The 19,199-nt window shown below is 46.7% G+C and overlaps 1 protein-coding gene across 3 annotated transcripts in view; it reads right to left on the bottom strand.

Annotated features, from left to right (window-relative positions):
* The window catches only part of Kctd1 (potassium channel tetramerization domain containing 1), a 189,434-nt gene that overhangs the window by 88,130 nt on the left and 82,105 nt on the right, over positions 1–19,199 (bottom strand). The window contains exon 1 of one of the 3 annotated variants that reach the window (XM_070029409.1): positions 14,900–15,200. The exons of 1 other annotated variant lie outside the window; for it this stretch is intronic. Coding sequence is in view for 1 of the 2 variants with exons in the window: in XM_070029407.1 (XP_069885508.1) it covers positions 12,661–14,496 (1,836 nt within the window). In the remaining variant the exon portion in view is untranslated. Of the gene's footprint in view, positions 1–12,660; positions 14,867–14,899; positions 15,201–19,199 lie in introns of those variants that run through there. One more of the 3 variants, XM_070029407.1, reaches the window with a different exon arrangement.

Genomic DNA, 19,199 nt, shown 5'->3' with positions numbered 1-19,199 from the left:
GCTTGCCTGCTTGCTTGCTTGTTCAATAGCTAGGATTACAGGCATAAGCCACTGTCACCCAGCTTGTTTTTAGTTTTTAAAAGACAAATCCATCAATAGACTTGCAGTCTGCTTTCCGCTTTTTCTTTAACATCTAATTGTATCAAGTTCGTAATTTTAGCTATCAAGCTAAAAATAGTACCACAATACAGAAGACCTAGCTGGATCCTAAACTGGAACTAGAACTTTGATTTTACTTCTCAGTGGGTAGGTGAAGAAACTGAACTCCCTGAGCACAAGTTATTTTCATGCACACAATGGGTCTCATCAACATCTCTAGTCCCTAGCCTCCATGTGTCAGGACATGCAGTACTGCCAGGTTCATTTTTCTGCTATTTGTCTGTCTCCCCCACTGACCTCCTATAATGAGAAGAACTTTATGTACCAAGGGCTTTTATCCAGTGCCTTGCAAAACTTCCTTAGAATGAAATCATATACAGGAGAGGAGCCTTGTATTTGATTAATCGATTTTTTTATAATGGGTTCCACGGACCATGAGGTGTGAAAAGAGATGCTGGGTACTAATGGAAGCAGGCTTTTAGTGGTAAGTAGTAACTGAAATGTAAACTGGTACAAAGTAACTGCTGCTCAGTTTCTCTGGGTTAGTGCACATATACTCAGTCTTCAAATATGTGGATTAAAATCTGGTGTTCATTTATAATGACTTACATGTGGTAAAAATTGGTGGCTTATTCTGTTGGGACAGTGAAATATAGATATGAAGACTGAACATATCTTACCTGAAAATCTAACATGTTACCAGAGTGGGAAATTCTACACCTGATCTCTCAGGGTGGGTTATAGTAAAACAAACACACAGGCATACCAAAACTATTGCATAGAATTAATACCTTTAAGCCACATGCATGAAGTATATACAAAACATAAATGAAATTCCTGCTTAGAGTTGGATTCCATCCCCAAGACAACTCATAATATAGATGTAAATATCCTAAGCACTTGATAATGGACACTCAACCTATTCTAAGACTTGCCTAAGCGCATTAAAAGCAAAAAGAAAAAGCTTGCATTTTTGACAAATATTTTATTTTTTCCTGAACATCTATGTTCTCTTAAATGTTTTAGTCTTTAATCTAGTTAAGCCACCTTTACTCCTGTTTCTCAAACACTAGTACATGCCAAAAATCTACTTGCTGTCCAGCGTTTATTTGTGAGCAGTCATCAAATGTAATAAGGCCTCCCTCCACTCCCAGCCCTCTTGGATTTGCCCCATCTACCACATTGTAGTTTTCCCAATGTTTTCTTTTAAACACATCTAAATCTTCCCTCATCTCCAAATTCCTACCCTTGCATATAGGAAGTACTCAATAAACACTTTTAGAAATACTCTCAGAGTTTTTCTGTATTGTTTTCTGTTTGACTTTGCATTTTTGTCTCCTAATTCCTATCCCAAAAGGTGGTTCTAAAACCATCAGTGATAGAGTGGGTAATGATGAGGTATATTCTATGACTGCACCCAGGAAGCTCTTTTCAAATTTTCTTAAAACAGCAAACAATAAGACCCCAAACAACTGAGAAGAATTCTCAGATCTTCACACATCATCACCCCATAAAGTGATCTCCAGACAGGCAGTGAAATCATCCATTCTGTGGATGTCCATACAATTAATTTTCAAAAAATTAACTTGAGCAGAAGAGCTCAAGCCTACAGTCTTAGTGAAATGGAGATCCAGGGATTGAGTGTGAAGCCAGCACAGGTACACATGTTCACAAGATTCTGTTTCAATCAGTGGCTGGGAAACAGTGATGCATGCCTGTCATCCCCAGGGACATGGGGAAATACAAGTAAAAAGCATGTCTGGATTGCCTCATAGGCCCTGCTGATCATAAAGCAAGACCCTATCTTGAAAATAATTAGTGCCAAAAGGCTCTGAAGTGTGGGTCACGTGGTACAGCATCGGTCTAGCAAGTGTGAGGCCCTGAGTTCAACCTCCTGCTCTTCCAAAATAAAAACAAGTCACAACATGTGGGTGAATGAACACGGCTATGGAGGGGAAAAAAATAAAGCTATGATAATTACTTTTCTAAAGTTCTTGTTACATTTCATTTAGATGGATTCATGAGTTTCCACAGCAACATGTTTTCAAATTGCTATCTCAATCCACTGAAAAGTAAATATTCTGCAAATCTCTATTAAGATAAAGCTTTATCTGCAAGAACACCACAAAATGGGATCCAATATTCCAAATATACTGGCTTAATAATAAAACATGCTATTTAAAAAGCCTGCAGATTTATTGTAGGACTTTACTATCTGCAAACTGTATATCCGAAGGGTAAAATGGACTTGATAAATCCCTGCATTGTCATACTGATCATTTCTATTTTATAAGCACACTTACTCACACTACAAACAAGCCATAAGAGGTCATTAACTGGTCAGCAGTATTACATCAAAACCCCAATTGTACTGATTCTACAATCTCTGCAATATATCAGCAGAAATCCACTTCAAAAGAAACTCCTGTTGGTTTATATAGTATCCAAGACAAAAATCCAAGTATTAGAAAATTGTAGTCCATTTATGCACTAGGGGAAGGCAAATACCATAACAGAGAATCTAGCCAAATACAATCCTAATCCAAATCAAAATACTAGAACACTAGAATTAGAAGATTTGCAAAGGAGATTGCTATAATAGCTTCCATGTTTTAAGAATACAATGATGAACACTCTATTAACCTTAAGCCGTTCCAAAGAACGGCTTCTTATGAGAAGCTATTGATTTCATTGTAAACCAGCTTTGAGTTGTTGGAATTTGGGTGGCAATCACAACTATGTCCCTTTCCGCACTTAAAAATTCCCAAGGCTCTGTAAAGAGAAATAGGAAATGGTCTGTAGAACAGATCTAGAAGGTGTACATTAACTCATGCCTCAGTCCCAGCACAGGTGTTTCTTAAAGAGAAGAGAGGGGAAAACAAGCTTTAGGAATCAGTCTGCATGTGAATGGGCTTTGTGCAGGAAGTCATGAGGGGGCCAGATGGTCAGAGGCTGCTGGGTGATTTCATATCTACCATGACAAAGCAACCAGGCTACTGGACAGAGCACTCACCCAGCACCTAGATGAACTACTCCCAAGAGATAAGCTGAAGGCTAAGCCATCAATTTGACTATGAAGAACTGAATTTTTCACATGTAACATTCTGTGCCAACCAAATACCATGAATGCTCCTGTAGTGCCCATGCCTTAAGCACTTCCAAACAATAACTCGTTTAACTCATTTATCACTTATGAACATCCATTTGAGGAAAGAAATGCTACCCTGGGAGGTCTAGCAGAGCTGAGATTTGATCCAGGCCTGACTCTGGACATTGCTCCTACCTACTATGAGATTCAGTTTCTCAAGAGTGAGTTCTAGTCTCTACCTAAGTAAAGACTCATGCTCACAGGGCCACATGGGGCAGGCTACCCACTGCACAGTCTTTTGTCCACTGTCTCTGCATCACTGTTTCAAGGTGCCTTCTTTTGGTTTTCATGGGAAAGTACTTCAGGTTAGAGATATGACTTGAAGCTCTATCATCTTCTCTACTGGGTTCTTTCATTTGAACAATTGAGAATTTTGTAACCAACTGGCAATGGGTTTACAAGCACAATTTCTAACATCAGAGACTCTAAATCCCAGTTAGTCTCTAGTCCCTTCCCTTGCTTATGGTTGGAGCCATAAGCAAATGAGTCAATATCAATCAACCTTAAGTTCTTCCTTTGTAAAATGTAAAGAATAACTATAACCCCCAGAAGGGCAGTGAAGATTAGGCAAGTGGTCATATTAGACCAGAGTTTAGCAAAGTGTCCAGTGCACACAAACCATCTAGGAGTCATAAGAAAATGAAGCTGCCCGTCAGGGTCAGGAGGTGTGGTGTGGTATATTCTGCATGTTATGGCTTGAATATACGGTGTCCCCCTGCCGTAGGATTATATATTGAAAGCTTGGCTCCCAGCTCATGGCACTATTTTGGGGTCATCAGCCACAGTAGGAAATAGAGCCTAGCTAGAATAAAAAAAAAATTCCTGAGAGTAGCTTGAGGGTACAATCTTGCTCTGATCCCTTCCTGCCTGTTTTTCTCTGCTTCCTGATCCCTATGACATGAGCAACTTTGCTTGGAAACATGTTGCCTGCCACGATGATCTGTCTCACCACTATGAGGGCCTGGAACTATGGACTAAAGCATCTGAAGCTATCAGCCAAAATAAACTTTGCCCTCCTTTGGTTGTTTTCTCAGACCATTGTTACAGTGACAAAAAGTCTGACTAACACCCTGCACTTTCAACATGTTCCCAAGTGATGTATCCGGGACCAGTTGACCAACCACTTTTAACTTGAACCTTGATCATTAATAACTTGATCATTAATGATTACTTTCTAGCTATAGAACCAGGTAGACTGTGGGAGTTTACCAGGAAACTCAGCCGTGAATGAAATCACCGCTCTCTCTGAAGAGTACAATATAGTAAGAATGAGAGCTCATACCCCGTATCCCCACATTCCCTCCTGCCTGGATCTGCTCTGCTAGTCCACTGGCTGGCCTAAGATAGCTACAAATGTGAGTCTACATTTCTAAGTCGCAATCTCTAATAAAATATATCTGCAAGCTGGGGTATCAGATCAACCCTAAAGTTCAAGAAAAGGAAGGATTTCTAAGCATCAGATTGTGTGTGTGTGTGTGTGTGTGTGTGTGTGTGTGTGTGTGTGTGTGTATGTGTTTGTGTGTACAAATAGATCAACTATGACCACTTTGTTTCCAGAAAAGCCAAGGTCGAGAAACGCACAAGGATTAGATCAGTCCTATAACATGCCTATAAGTAGTGTACTTCACCAATTGGCTTGTGTCCTGGCCCATGGTAGAAATGGCCCACATAGGAACTGGTGGAATAGCTAATGACTGTTCTTTGTGTGCAGAGAGTAAAGATGGGGATGGAGTGGCAAGACATTGAGCTGAATTGACCAGGACTAGAAGCATGAAGAGAAACTAGCAATGATGACTACAAGCTTCCTACCTGGTCCTGACATTTTAATTTGGTAAATGAATTCCTCACAGAGGAAGTAACATCCATCTCTGTCAGTCCCTAACATTCCTTTCAGACCTGTTCCCCTCATCTCCAGAGGCCCGTCACCTGATGCTGTCTTAAATCTGTCATCCCCTTCACCGGGCACATATTTACCCCCTTGTTTATGAACTAGATCAAAACACTTTTTCAGGTTTGCTGGCAGACAGTCAGGGGAGAGTAGCAATTCAATGTGAATGAAGCCAGATACTCCCAGGAACCGGCAGACTCTATCCAATACAGGTGGTTGGGGGATTGGATATGGAGGATGGATGAGCTGGGGGAGTGGGAACAACATAGCTGCTCTAGCCTGCACCCCATCTTCCTGCCCAGGTCACCCTGGTTTTCTTGGCCTACATGAACATCATACTGCCATGAACCAATGGAAGGGGTGACATTGATCAAGATGCATTGTACTTATGAACTGATTTGTTGAATTGAAACCCCTTCGTATAACTACTGAAAGGTGATAAATAAAAACAACAACCAAAAGTCTCCCTAAAGTAACTACTTGAGAGACAACGGGAGCCAAAATCACATATCTCAAAATGTAGAGTCTCTAGGAAAAGCAATTTCCTGATAGAAAAGAAAATGTAGGGAACTCAAATCAAACCACACATAGAAAGAAGCTTCCCCCCAAGTATGTGTAATTAAAAAAAACAATACAACAACAACCATTGTCCATGCTCAGAAATCCCTACCAGGAGTAGGGTCTGAAGCCAACTCCTTGTTGTCATAGAAAGCAAACAGCAAGACGCTCAGTGAACAATGGCTGAGTTGAAGTTAGCATCCTGGACAACCAAAATTGTTAACTCTAAGTGTGCAACTTTAATGTGTCAACTTCTAAAGCTGTGTTCTAAGCTAAGCTTATTAAAGCCAATCAATATCATTTTGGGGACCAAGTCTCCCTATTCCTTATATAAATCCCCCAAAGACATTGTTAGGTACCTTGGATCATTTGATACAGCACAGTGAATGATCACTGAAGAGACAGGGTCTAGAAATAAAAGTTCTGTCACTTGGTTTAGTGACTCATGCCTATAATCCTATGTATTTTTGGAGGCAGAGATTGGGAAGATCAAGGCCAGCTGGGGCAAAAAAAAAAATTTTTTTGTGAGAGGCCCTGTTTCAATCAAAAAAGGTGGGTGTGGTGGTATGCAGCTGTCATTCTGGCTAGAGGGAAGTATAAATAGGAGATTGTGGTCTAGTCTGGCCTCAGACATAAATGCAAGCCCAATTAAACAAAAACAACCCACAAAAAAAACCAAAAAGCTAAAGCAAAAAGGGATAGGGGCATGGCTCAAGTGGTCATTGCTCAGCAAGCAGAATGCCCTGAGCTCAAATCCCAATAACACAGATGGCAAGCAAGTAAGTCAAAGTTCTGGCATAAGACAGAGACACAGAATACTAGTTTATTGTTGGCTCCTAACATCTTTAACATGGGTGAATACACAGGAACTCCTGTATGGTTCTATATTTGAACTTACAGGGAACTACAAAGTAAGCTGACACCAAGGCACTGAAGAAACCAAGAACTGTATTCGGTTTTCTGATTGGTTTAATCCTGTGACCTCACACATAACTAACAGCCCTCCACAAGGAAGGGCTTCTCTCTGTTCAAAATCCACTCAGTCACAACATTTGATTTGAGAGCCAGATTTTTTTTTTTTTTAAGTCAGGGTAACATAATGATTTAACTTTTAGGTGAAGTGTATCATGTTCTTTCTTGACAGCAAATAGGTACCTTTCTATTTCATGTATCAGTTTAAAATAATATATCTGGCTGGGAAGGTGGCTCGGTGGTAGAGTGCTTGCCTTGCATGCATGAGGCCCAGGGTTCCATTCCAGAAAAAGACGGAAGTGGCGCTGTGGCTCAAGTGGTAGAGAGCTAGCGTTGAGATGAAGAGCTGAGGGACAGTGCCCAGGCCCAGTGTTCAGGCCCCACGACCGACAAAATAAATAAATAAATAAATAAATAATATAAAATAAAATATATCCTTCCAGATGTGGATGCACTTGCCTGTAATACCAACTACTCAGGAGACCGAGGTAGCAAGTTTGGACCAGCCTGCACATTGCAACACCCCATCTTAACAAACAAGATTAACAACAACAGAGTTTGTGGCATATGCCTATAATCCCAGCACTAGGGAGACTGTGGTAGAATGACTGTGAGACACTACACTGGGCTCTAAAAGTAAGACCTACCTTCATAAAACAAAATAACAAACCCCCAAATAATAATACTAATGTACCCAAATAGTGGTTGTAATATTAATATGTAAAAAAGCTACATATTTCTTTGCCCAAATGATTGCTTTAAAACACTAAGTACATCATCTTCTAACTTCATTTTGATCTAGTGTAATGAAGCCAGAATCTTGCTAAGTGAAAAATGGATTCATTTATAAATTTCTGGCACAAAGGCCAAAATAGTAGGTACTCAGTAACTATCTCCTGAGTGAATAAAGGAACTGCATTCTCATGACCAAGATATCTAGTCCCAATGCCCATTTGTACTTTCCCTAAAACTTGCTGTAGAAGACAAAACAAAACAAAATGATGTAGCCACTAACTCTTAACAAAGCAGGAGTTTTAAACAAGACAGTTAATCATAATAGCTCCAAACAATTACTTACTATAGTCCTTTCACATTTACACTTTAATTCCATCTTTAAGGAAAAAAAGGTTTCCTTTTGCCTAATCTTCGAATTCAACATATTACTTTAGAGATTGTTTCCATAATAGATAAAAATGCATGGTGGTTTTTTTTTTCCCCTATGAAATACACAGATGAAATACTGAACCCCTGAAGCTAGGCATGATAGTGCATATCTTTAATCACAGTACTCAGAAAGCTTGGAAGAAGAGTCTTAATATAGGAAGAAGAGTCTTAACATAGTGAACAGACTGTCTCAAAAAACTCAACAATGCTGGGCATCGGTGACTCCTGCCTGTAATCCTAGCTCCAGAGACTGAGATCTGAGGATCATGTTTGAAGCTAGCCCTGGAAGAAAGGTCCATGAGCCCCTTAGCCTCTTATCGCCAATAAAATACTCAGAAAAAGCTGGAAGTGGCGCTGCGCTCAAGTAGTAGACAGCTCCCAGGCCCTGAATTCAAGCCCAGGACCACCTCCCTCCCTCCCCCCCCCCAAAAAAAATCAAGAAAACTTGAATTCCTAGTGCTGTCAGTACCACTGTCACAGAAACTAAGTTAAGGGACAACTGGTGATCTACTAGTTCTATACTGAGTGTCTGATCCTGTGTCCTGTAAGTATACTGTTTAAGTATAAACTTTACACTGTAAATATAAACCCTGTACAACAGTGCGGCCATTCAAGCAGAAATTGTGTACTACCAGAATCTTTTTTTGTTCCAGTACCAGATTTTGAATTCAGATTCTTGCACTAGCTCAACTGGTATTCTGCCACTTGATCTGTATCTACATCTGGTTAGTGGAAGATGGAGTCTCACAGTCTTTTCTGTTTAGGCTTGTTTCAAATAGCCATCCTCCAAGTCTCAGCCTCCCCTCATTGCGTGGCAATACCAAAACCTTTATGCTAATAGATTTCCTACATACAGAACTCCTTGAAAGTATTTCTGAACTGATCTGGGTTACAGCCAATCAGACGCTTCTGTTACAAGCTTGCAAATGCTCCTAAGAACTTTTTCTTTAACTACAGCCCAGAGCTTCCCACATGCAAATCACATGTGCCACTCCTGAGCTACATTCCCAACCCATAAGCACATTGCATAGTGACCTAATATTCATAATTTTATTTGGCACACGAGACAGACAGGGGCCACAAAGACTTCAGCAACAAAGAATGACATATAGCATCTGAATATTCTCTTAACATTGGCACCCATGGCTCACACATGTAATTGTAGCTAACCGGGAGGATGAGATTGTTGGGACAGAGGTTTGTGGCCAGCCAAAGCAGAAAAATGTTTGGGAGACCTTTTCTTAATTAAGTGTGGAACATGGGAATATGTGCCTGTTACCCTAGCTACTGAGAAGCCAAACAGGTGGATTGTATGTGTGCCCAGGCAAGAAGTGAGAATGCCCCACCTCAAAAATATTGAGCAAAAATCAGAGCTAGAAGCATGGATCCATGGTAAAAGTACCCACTTTGCAAACACAAGGCCCTGGAAGAACTAGAAGTGTAAATCTGTCATCCATCTAAGCTGAAGTACTGTTCTCTGAGGCAGGAAAAACACGGTATTTTTATGCAAAAAGGATAGCTATGAACATGCAGCTTGGCCTTGAACTAGAGATCCCCTTGACTCTGTTTTGAGAGGGCTGGGATTACAGGTGTATTTCAGCGGATGAGGAGTATTAAATCTTTGTAACTGGAGTACTTGATTGGAGGGGCGGGGCCTGGTTGTACAGCACGTGTTTGCTAGCACATGGGCTCAATCCCTAGCACATAAAGAAGTAAAAAAATATGCACCTAAAATGTAGCATGCAATTGTCCATCTGAGAGTAGCAAGCTACACCAAAAAACTGGGTCTTCACAATAGCTCTATGAGAGAAAAAGAAGCTAAAACTACTCTGTACCTGTAGCACAAACATTAAAGAGAATGAAACAGTGAGCCAGATAAAGCAACCAATACAATCTCCACCTCCCCCCCACAACCCCTCCCAATGCCAGAAACATCACAAGAGTAAAAATCACAAACTCTGCAATCCTTGTTCATCCTCCCAAGTGCATTCACTTCCCAACCTGTCCCATAAATGACACACTTGCTAACATTCACAAGAAGTAAAAAGAAGCCCATAGACTTCCCTTATCCATGGTTTCACTTTCCAAGGTCACCTACAGGCTGTTAAATGGAAAATTCCAGAGTAAATCATCCATAATCTTTAAATACATTCTATTACAGTGCATTGTTATAATTGTTTTATTTTATTATTAGTTACTGTTATTGTACCTAATTTATAGGTGAAATTTCCTGGGAGGTACATATGCTAGAAAGGATACACAGAATATATGGGGTTCAGACAGTGCGGGGTGGGGGGAGGGGTGTCTTGGGATATACTCCCTGAGGGCAAGCACGGACTACTGTAAAGAAGTAGGCTCCTCATCTTTGGGGGAAAGAGAGGAGACTTACAATATTAGAAAAGAGTAAAGCAATAGGAAGAAGTTGTAATATGGTCAAGAGTGGAGTTCAGTGGGACACTTCATGAGATCCCATTGGTAGTAAGGTTAGAGTGCCATATTTGTAATTAAGAAATGATGACTGAGGCTCCAGGGACATGGGACATTTCTTGAGGATTAATGACTAGCAGAAGAGTTGATGGCTTCAAGCACTGTCACTGGCCAGTAAGCCCATCCAGTCATTATTAATCCTCATGTAACATCCTGGACTTCATCTATGACAGTAAGTCTAATAAATACACGTGGAAAGTTGAATTTCAACTTTCTACTTAAGCTAAATGTTGGTTTAGATCACTTGAATTTCTTCAGGTAAGATCTATGCAAATTACTAAGGAACTACCATAGAGCAAAGATGAAATTTGTACAAATAGGATTGGGGTATAGCTCAGGGGTAGAGTACTTTCCTGGAATGTGCAAGTGCCTGGGTCCCATCCCAACACCTCTCACCCTCAAAGTGTAAATAGAATGACTTTTTGCAACGTTTCAATGAAAGAGACTTGGAACTCAGATCTTGTTTGAAAGCATCATATCCCCACAAGCAACATACAAACACCGAAGCTATATTTAACTTGAGAGTTATCTGACAATAACTCAAGAATACTAAAAGTATCAGTATCTACTTTCCTAGAACTGATTTGTTTAGGGAGGTAAACAAAACACTGGGACAGAGGGACTTCACTCTTTAAAATGAAACAAAAGCAAGGGACAGGGTGCTGGGTTGGGGGGGGGCAACTCTAATCTTTTGTGGCTTTCTAAGTCATGATTCTGACACTGGTGTTGAGAAATCAGCAGACATACCAGGAGACAATTCATTTCCTTACTATTCTAAGCACATACATGCCTTAAATAAACTTTCTTAGGCTTTTAACTTTTAATCAATCAGGTGCGATCTACCCAAAGCACTTTAAGAGTTTTTAACTTTACCAGAAGAATGTGAACATTTATTTTTACTCTCCAAGAAAAAGCAAACCTAAATTCTCCCCTCTACCCTTAAAACTCTTTAAAACAATTTTGCTGTCAGTAATGGACTACACACACACACCAGAAGCACAGGAAGACACAAAGCCCATAGCTCTTGTGTGTCGTATTGAACGGCACTGTTTATATTGCCATCCGCAGCCCCTCTCTTGGGTTGGCCTTGAGGCTTGCCAGGTAGCTGGAAAGCCTCTGAAAGAAAGAGTCAGTCTGTCCAGAACTGGAATTTCCACTTTGGGGAGAGCACAGAGGTATCTAACATCCCTCCCTGAAGGGCTTGCCCTACACTTCCAGACTTGGGGCCAAAATTCCTACTTCTGTTTGGTGTCAGGGGATCAAAGGGGTAAAAGCTCTTGTAGAGCAGACTCCCTAGAAAAGCAGCCACAAAGAAAAAGAATGTAAGTTTGATGATAAACTCCTGAGTTTGTCCTTTGAGGCAAAATAGTAAAGCAGCATCTAGCACTTTAGGGCCCAGTCTCAATCCAGGCTTTGGGACTGTTTAGGCTCAAGTAGTTTCTAGGTGGGTATGGTTTCCCCATCCTAGGTGTTGATACCTAAAACCCAAAGAGGAGAGAACTCATTTGCAGGCTGGCACAAACCTCTCAGCTAACACACTTACTCTGGTGTCTTGCCCACTCATTAAATCATTATTTCCTTAAATCCCTCTTCCTTATGGACCCTCAGACCCTAAACTTCACAGTGCTAGGCACTGTGTGTACCAGGCACTTCTGAGCAGCCTGATCTGGGAGTTCCCGTCTGAATGCTAAGGTGCAGCTTTGTTTTAAGGAAAATGCACCCCAAAGGTCACTTTATATTGGACTGCCCTAAACTGGCCATCAACCACCAACCAGTTCCTCCCGTCTCCGCCCCTTTTCTTAAAAAAAAAAAAAAAAAAAGCAAGGAAAGAAAGCTACAGGAAGTGGGATTGGCATGTTTTCTTTTTAATAATTTACAAGTATTTTTTTCTGCCGTCAGAAGTTATGGCAAATATGTACTGGAATACTTTAACCGTGAATTTATTCTATTACGTTCTACCTAACTGCTTCCTTCCTTTCTATATTCGTACAGTGCTCTGTAATCTGACTTATAAAAAAACGCATTCCCTGCACAGAAGCTGCAGGAAGGAGCTATTCCTTTTGTCCGGCGAACTTTCAAGTTTCTAGTGTTACTGTGATACTGTGTTACTGCGCAGCCCTGATTTGTAAGGTGGCACGCTCTCTCGCATCCCTTAAGGTTAGGTGTAAGCTTCCCCCCCAAAAGCGCGAAGAGAAATCAAATCTGAGTCAGTAGATTAGCTACTAAAACACAACACAACACAACAACTCTCTCCCCGCCCCCATCCAGACCTACATTAAAACAAAAGTTGGTCCCGAAGTGGAACCCAGAGAGATATTTCATGCATAGAGGTTGCTTTGGTTACCTGGGTGGGGGAAACAATGGCAGGTGAAACTACTGTGGGAGAATTGGTGCTTCGGTGCCCATTGGCTTCTGGAAGAAGAGGCAGGGGGTCGTGTTTCACGGAAACCACCACCACCGCATCCACAGGCTCCGAGGGGCGGATACAAAGTCTTTTGGGGGAAGAAGGGCCGCAGATTTCCCCAGACCCAAACACGGACTCGTACAGAGCGCGCTTGGGCCCAGCCTCGGGTTTCACGTCGGGCCCCACCTGGCTGTCTTTGGGGAGGGCGTAAGTGTTCCCCAGCGAGGGCGGCTGGGGGCGGTGGTGGTGGGAGGGATGCGTGGGGGGATGGTGGGAGTGGTGGCGGGTCGCCCCGTTCAGAGCCTCGGGGTAGCAGCCGTGCGGGGCCGGCGAGCCCAGCTTGGTACCGATGCCCGCGATGCTGTTGAGCGTGGCGATGGAGACGGCGCCGATGCAGTGGTTGGTGTAAGTCTTGGATAGCTTGGCCGCCTTGGAGAGCATCTGCATCCTGGTACCCAACAAGTTCTTGCCGATGGCTTTGTTTTCGTACCAGGTCACATCGCCCTCGCTGCAGTGGTCCCGGGGCCGCTGGAAGAACGCCTTACAGAGGGGATTGCGCTTGGACAGGTACTTGACGAAGCTGGCGTAGGGACAGAACTCGGTGCCCGTCTCGTACATGCGGGGCAAGTTCTCCTCGTCGCTGCTCTCGGCGCGCTTCTTGCTCCAGGACGACGAGCGCGACTTGTGGTAGGGCCCGAGGGACTTGAAGTAGACGAACTTGCGCCCGTCCTCGTCCATGGCCAGCCCGAAAGAGTCCTCCTCCAGCTCGCGCTGGTTCTCGCGGCCGCGCGTGCAGAAGTACATGCAGGTCTCGAACCAGACCTTGTTGAGCAGCCCGAAGGGCGTGTTGGTGCTGAAGACGCTGGAGGTGTAGAGCTTGCGCAGGTCGGCGCGCGTGATGGCTTGTTTCTGGACCACCGGCCCCGCGCCCTGCTCCTCCAGCTTGCGGATGACGGCGGCCAGCGTCAGGTTGGCGCTGCGCAGCTCGGGGTCCTTGGTGAGGTCGAGCGTGCGGCAGTACGGGGGCTCGTTGAGGTAGCGGTTGAGGGAGCTGCGGATGCTGATGAGCGAGGACTTGCTGTAGAGCTGGCCGCTCTTGGAGCGGGCCTCGGCGTAGAAGGAGCGCAGCACGCGGCACAGCGCCCCCTTGTCCATGGTCTCGAAGTCCGGGCTCTGCGCTTTCTCGCTCAGGTACTCCCGGAAGATGCGCACGGCGTAGCGGGTGGCCAGCCGGGTGTTCTCGCTCAGCCGGGCCCGCTCGGGGCGCTGCAGCACGTCGGGGTCCAGGGGGTCCGCGCTGTCCCCCGGCGGCCCGCCGCGCGCCCGGGGCGCCAGCAGCCTCGGGGGCGCCTCGGGCTCCAGCGCGGCGCCCTGGTCCATATCGATCATATGGACCGGCTCGGGCTCCAGCTCCTCCCCGGCCGAGTCCTCGGGCTCCAGGGGCTCGTCCCAGTCGAGCCCCATCTCCTCCTCCTCTTCCTCCTCCTCCTCCTCCTCCAGCCCCCCACCTCCGTCCTCCTCCTCCTCCTCCTCCTCGTCCCCCGTTATCCGCACCTCCTGGATCTCGTCCTCCTCCTCCTCCTCCTCCTCGTCCTCCTCCTCCTCCTCCTCGCCCGCGCTGCAGTAGTGCGGGCGGCCGTGGCGCCGTCCGCGGCCCCCCACGCCGCGCTCGCCCTCGCCCCGCTCCCCATTGTTCTCGGCGGCGGCGGCGGCGGCGGCGCCGGCGCTGGCGCCCGCGCTGGTGTTACAGTCCCCGCTGCCAGGCATTCTCGCCATATTGCCGTCTCTCTGCCAGTCCTCGGGCAGGGCGCATGCGCTATATTGGACCGCAGCGCTGAGAGCTTTTGTGTTTAATGACCTTCAGCTACCGGGAGGCAAAGCCGGGCTCTTAAAGGAGCCGCGCTCCAATTGTCATTTCCCTCCCCCCCCCCCCCACCCCGCGGTTGGGGAGAGGCCAAGGCGGCGAGCACTGGGGGGGGGGGAGGATGCAGGGGTGGAGAGAGATGGGGGTAAGTTGAGGGAGGTCGTCAAGGACCCAGGCTGTTCGGACCTTCGGCCTCCTTTTCCTCACCACCACCACCACCCCTCGGCCTTTCCTTACTTCGAAGAAAACTTTGAAGGAAAAGAAAAGGAAGGGGAGGGAGAGCTGTCGGTGGGGGCGAAAACACTCCCAACTTACCCTCTGGCGGAGCGGCGTGCGGGCCCGGGCGGGAGAGAGGGAGGGCGGGCGGGAGGGCGGGGCGGCCTCGCTTCTCTAAGTAATGCCCGAGGAGCAGTGCCCCTTCCACCGCCCCCTCATTGCCCCCCGGAGCCGGGGGGTTCGGGGCGGCGGCTGCCTGCGCCGGGCGGTGAGCGCGGGTGCCGCGGCGGGAAGCCGGTGTGTGGGGCCGCCCGGAGCGCAGCGCAGCCGGCAGGTTAATGAGCAGGGTGGAGGAGGCTCCGCCGAGGCCCCGCACCCTCTCTGCGCCCGCGGCCAGGGCGCAGCGGGCGAGGCTTGGGAGCGGGACGGGGCTGGCGGCAGCCGAGGCTCCCCCCACCTACTTGCTGGCGGCGAGAAGCGGGGGCCTGGGGCCAGCCGCGCGGCTCTCAACTCCCTTTCCGACTCTTGCAGAGCAGCGAAACACGCCCCACGTCAGCCTCATCCCTTTTCGACTTTTCCAACTGCCACTTTTAAGCTGTCATTAAAGACCTGGGGCGCTCCCCGTAGGTCTGGGGCAAGTCCGCGCCGGTCTAGCCAGCCCCGGGAAGGAGCCAGAAAGCAAGGCTTGGGAGGGGCGGGTAGAAGGACAGACGTGGGAAGAAGCGATCGGGACCCCCGGGACCCCCCTTTCCCCTCCCCACACACACCCTACCCCCTCGCCCAGGCCGGCCACCTTCTCGATCCGGGAGCAAACTGCCTTTTACTCCCCTGGATTGGAGCCAAAGTAGCGTGGGCCCCTAAGGCCGAAAGATCGGGCAGGCGGCCGGTGGGGGGGTAGGGGGAAGTGAACTTGGGTGTCGATCGCCCCCGCAGCCATCACAATTCCGGCCATCCGGATCCCGGGCGCGCTCTCAACTCTTTTTTTTTTTAAGTTTGCCCACCGCCATTCGTTTGCCCTCGGGGCCGCGCTGCCTCGGGCACGCGGGGGCGGGCACCTCCGGAAACTGGAAAGACAACCAAAGAGCTCGCCGGGTCCCGCTTTCCCACCAGAAGCACTGTCCCACTGCCAGCCAAACACCCGCCCCCGGCGCGCCCAGGCTCCCAGCGCGTCCCTGCGCCACCGCCTCGCGCTCGCCCGGCCCAGAGGCAGCGCCCCAGTCCAGCCCGGGAATGCGTTCTCTCTCGGAGCGCACAGCCCCGGCCACCTTCTCCACTGAAACTTCATCCTAACTCCACACCCCTCCACCCCCAGGAAGCCCCCGGGTGTCTCCCAGGCGTACGGCTAGCACCAGTGACCAGCAACCAGTCCCCGAGTCGAAGAGCCAGATCCTCCCAGCACTGCGCCCCCCCCCACCCCGCCCCCGGTGCCCAGTCGGGTCTCCCGGGAGGCAGCCCCGCCAGTTCCTACAGTGCGTCCTCGACATTTCAAGTCCGAAATCGGGGCAGCTCGACTCTGGGAATCTCGTCCACTGTCGTGGCTCCCTCCCTTCCCTGACCCCTCTCCGTTTGGCTTTCGGGACGTGTTATCATTTGACGCATCAATAGATCCCATCCATCAATCTGAAGTTTTAAACGATTGTTAGGAAGGAAGGGAGACAAGTTCTCCCGGCCGCGCGGGGCACCGCAGTGGTGAGCGGCGATGTCTTTCCCGCAGGGCTCCCCGCGCGCCCTCCGCGTGCCTCCCTGGCCCAGGACGCCAGGCAGCGTCGGGGGAATCGCGCCAGGTGCGGAAACAAGTTAAAGCAAGTCCCTGCCTCGCGGGCCTCTGCTGGCTCCTTGGGGGAAACACACACACACACACACACACACACACACACACACACACACACACACACACACACACACACACACACACACACACACACACACACACACACACACACACCCTGCTCAACGGAAGAGAATCGCCCTGGCAGGCAAGGGCAAGGAATCTGGAGGTTTGCACTCCTCCAGAATTGTCCCCAAGGCGCAGAATGGTGGCTGGCTGAAGTCACAACTCACTGTCACCCACTCGCACAAGTAAGATGAGTGATGAGTTCGCGTCCCCAAGTCCAGGGCAGTGGGCAGCTAAGACGCAAACACGAACCCGTGCCCAGCAAGTGGGCACCCATCAATGACACACAACGACTTTCGGAGGGCCGGCCCTTTGTCCTGGGTGCTTCTAGATATTTGGTCCTCAGAGGCTCGGGTGGGCGCTGGGCAAGTTAACTACCAGGATTTACCACCCCTGACGTCCTCTTTGCCAGTACAGTGGCCCGAGAGCTCCCCGTGCTAGCTTGAGGCTGAGCTGCAAATTGAGTGTGGGGACGGAGGCCCACTCAGGTTCACCAGATAGCCACCCTCCAGACCTCATTTCTGCAGACTTTGGGGGTACACCCGCCCTCCCTCCTCCCACACCTGCAGCTCTCTCCTCGGAGTGAGTTGCTGGGAATCATTCCCAGTTTGCCAGAGGCCGTGTGCTGGGTTGGAACGCTTCGGGGAAACAAAATGACTAAAAACAGCTCCCCGTTGACGTCAACTTATTTCAGAAAAGAAAATAGTTTTGAGCTCCCTGGACAAAATACCCCCGAGGGCAAGTCTCTACTGGCCAAGGCCAGGAGATGGGGTTGGGGAAAAGAAAGACTGAACCCCACCAAGCTGGGATATATCTTTTTAACGGATTTGGAAAAACGGCCATTTCAGGTGCTGCTTGAACAGTTGGCCAATAATCAGCAGGACCCGTGCTTAAATTAGATATGAGAAACGCATCTTGGAAAGTGGGCCTTGGCCTGATTAGCCTGTAGCTAATGTTTCTGCTTCTTGGTACGGGCTCCTGCCATGCTACCAAAATCCTTTACCCACCCAAATCCATGATCAAATACTGGACAAGAGCTCTTCTGGTAGCCACCCACTGCCAGCCTCCCTCAGAAGAAAGAGAAATGGCTTAATTTTTAGAACCCCATAAAATTACACTTGGGTTTATAAAGGAGTTCAATTCCAGGTTAAATAAATGATCTCTTAAAAAAACAATCCTGTGGTTCTGTACACTCAATTCCAAATTGAAAGCATCAACAAAAGCAACCTGCATATCGTTTAGGAAGAGCCAGTGTTCATTGTGTGCCCTGTCAGATCAGCCCTCCAACTCCTCCACTTGACCCTTCCCAATAGGAAGCCACTTGGCCCACCCCTCAGAGCCAACAGCTGCCCCACTCCTTTGAAAGGATGCTTTACTTCTTGTGCAAGACTTCTTGGGGCTTCTTTACTCTGAGAGTAATTCTATTACAATATGGAACACTATAATTATTTAGCTGTCAGAACTCTTCACTGTCATCTTTCACAACTTGCATACAACTTCAGCATGATGCTGCATACTCTCTCTCTCTCTCTCTCTCTCTCTCTCTCTCTCTCTCTCTCTCTCTCTCTCTCTCTCTCTCTTTCTCTCTCTCTCTCTCTCTCTTTTATCACCATTACAGGGTATCACCTATTTATTTGCTTCTCAAACTTCTTGGAAGTAGAGACATGGTTATTTGGGGAGGAAAAACTTCCAGTGTCCTTATTTTGTAATCCAGTAACTCCTATTTTGGGTTCAAACTTTATAATAGTTTACATCACTTAGAAAGAGCTTTCCAGTGCTATTCTCTCTGGGTGCTGGTGGTTTACATCTGTGATTCTAGCTACTTAGGAAGCTGAGATCTGAAGATCACCATTCAAAGCCAAACTGAGTAGAAAAAACTGTGAGATTCTTTCTTATCTCCAATTAACCAGCAAAAACTTGGAAGGGGGAAGTGTAGTTCAGATAGAGTACCAACCCTGAGCAAAAATACCAAGCTGAGGGCAAGCCCTGAGTTTAAGCCTCAGTACTGTCTTGCACACACTCATGATGCACACCTTATTTTAATATTTTATTGGTATTATCAATTAGCTTGGCCCTTTAAAGAATGCAATTAGGCAGTTTCTCCAAATGCCAGAAAATACTTCTGGTTTCCTAAGCATCATCTGTTATATGTCTATTGTTATTGTTGTAATTATTATTATTATTATTACTTAGTTGTGCAAAGGGGTTTCAATTCCAGAAGTCAAGTTGTTACACATATCTTGGTATAGTTGCTTTTTATCTACCTGTTTCCTCTACTGAACCAATACACTTACAGTTTCTGGCTGATATGCAGGATACCAAGGGCACTCGGCTCATTTTTACTGAATAAGTGGATGTATAGGATCTGCATTAAAATTAAGTTTCACATTTAGCAGAAAACTTTTTTTTTGAAAAAAATCTAAGATATCATGAATCTCGAATTCTGTAATTCACATCAGGACAAAAAGTAAAGTGACTACAAGTCAACACTTGTAAGGTGACATT

This window comes from Dipodomys merriami, unplaced genomic scaffold (genome assembly GCF_024711535.1).
Source record: "Dipodomys merriami isolate MVZ:Mamm:240054 unplaced genomic scaffold, mDipMer1.0.p SCAF_2, whole genome shotgun sequence".
NCBI lineage: Eukaryota > Metazoa > Chordata > Mammalia > Rodentia > Heteromyidae > Dipodomys > Dipodomys merriami.
The sequence above is the reverse complement of the archived record's forward strand: the minus strand, read 5'-3'. Positions and strand labels throughout refer to the sequence as shown.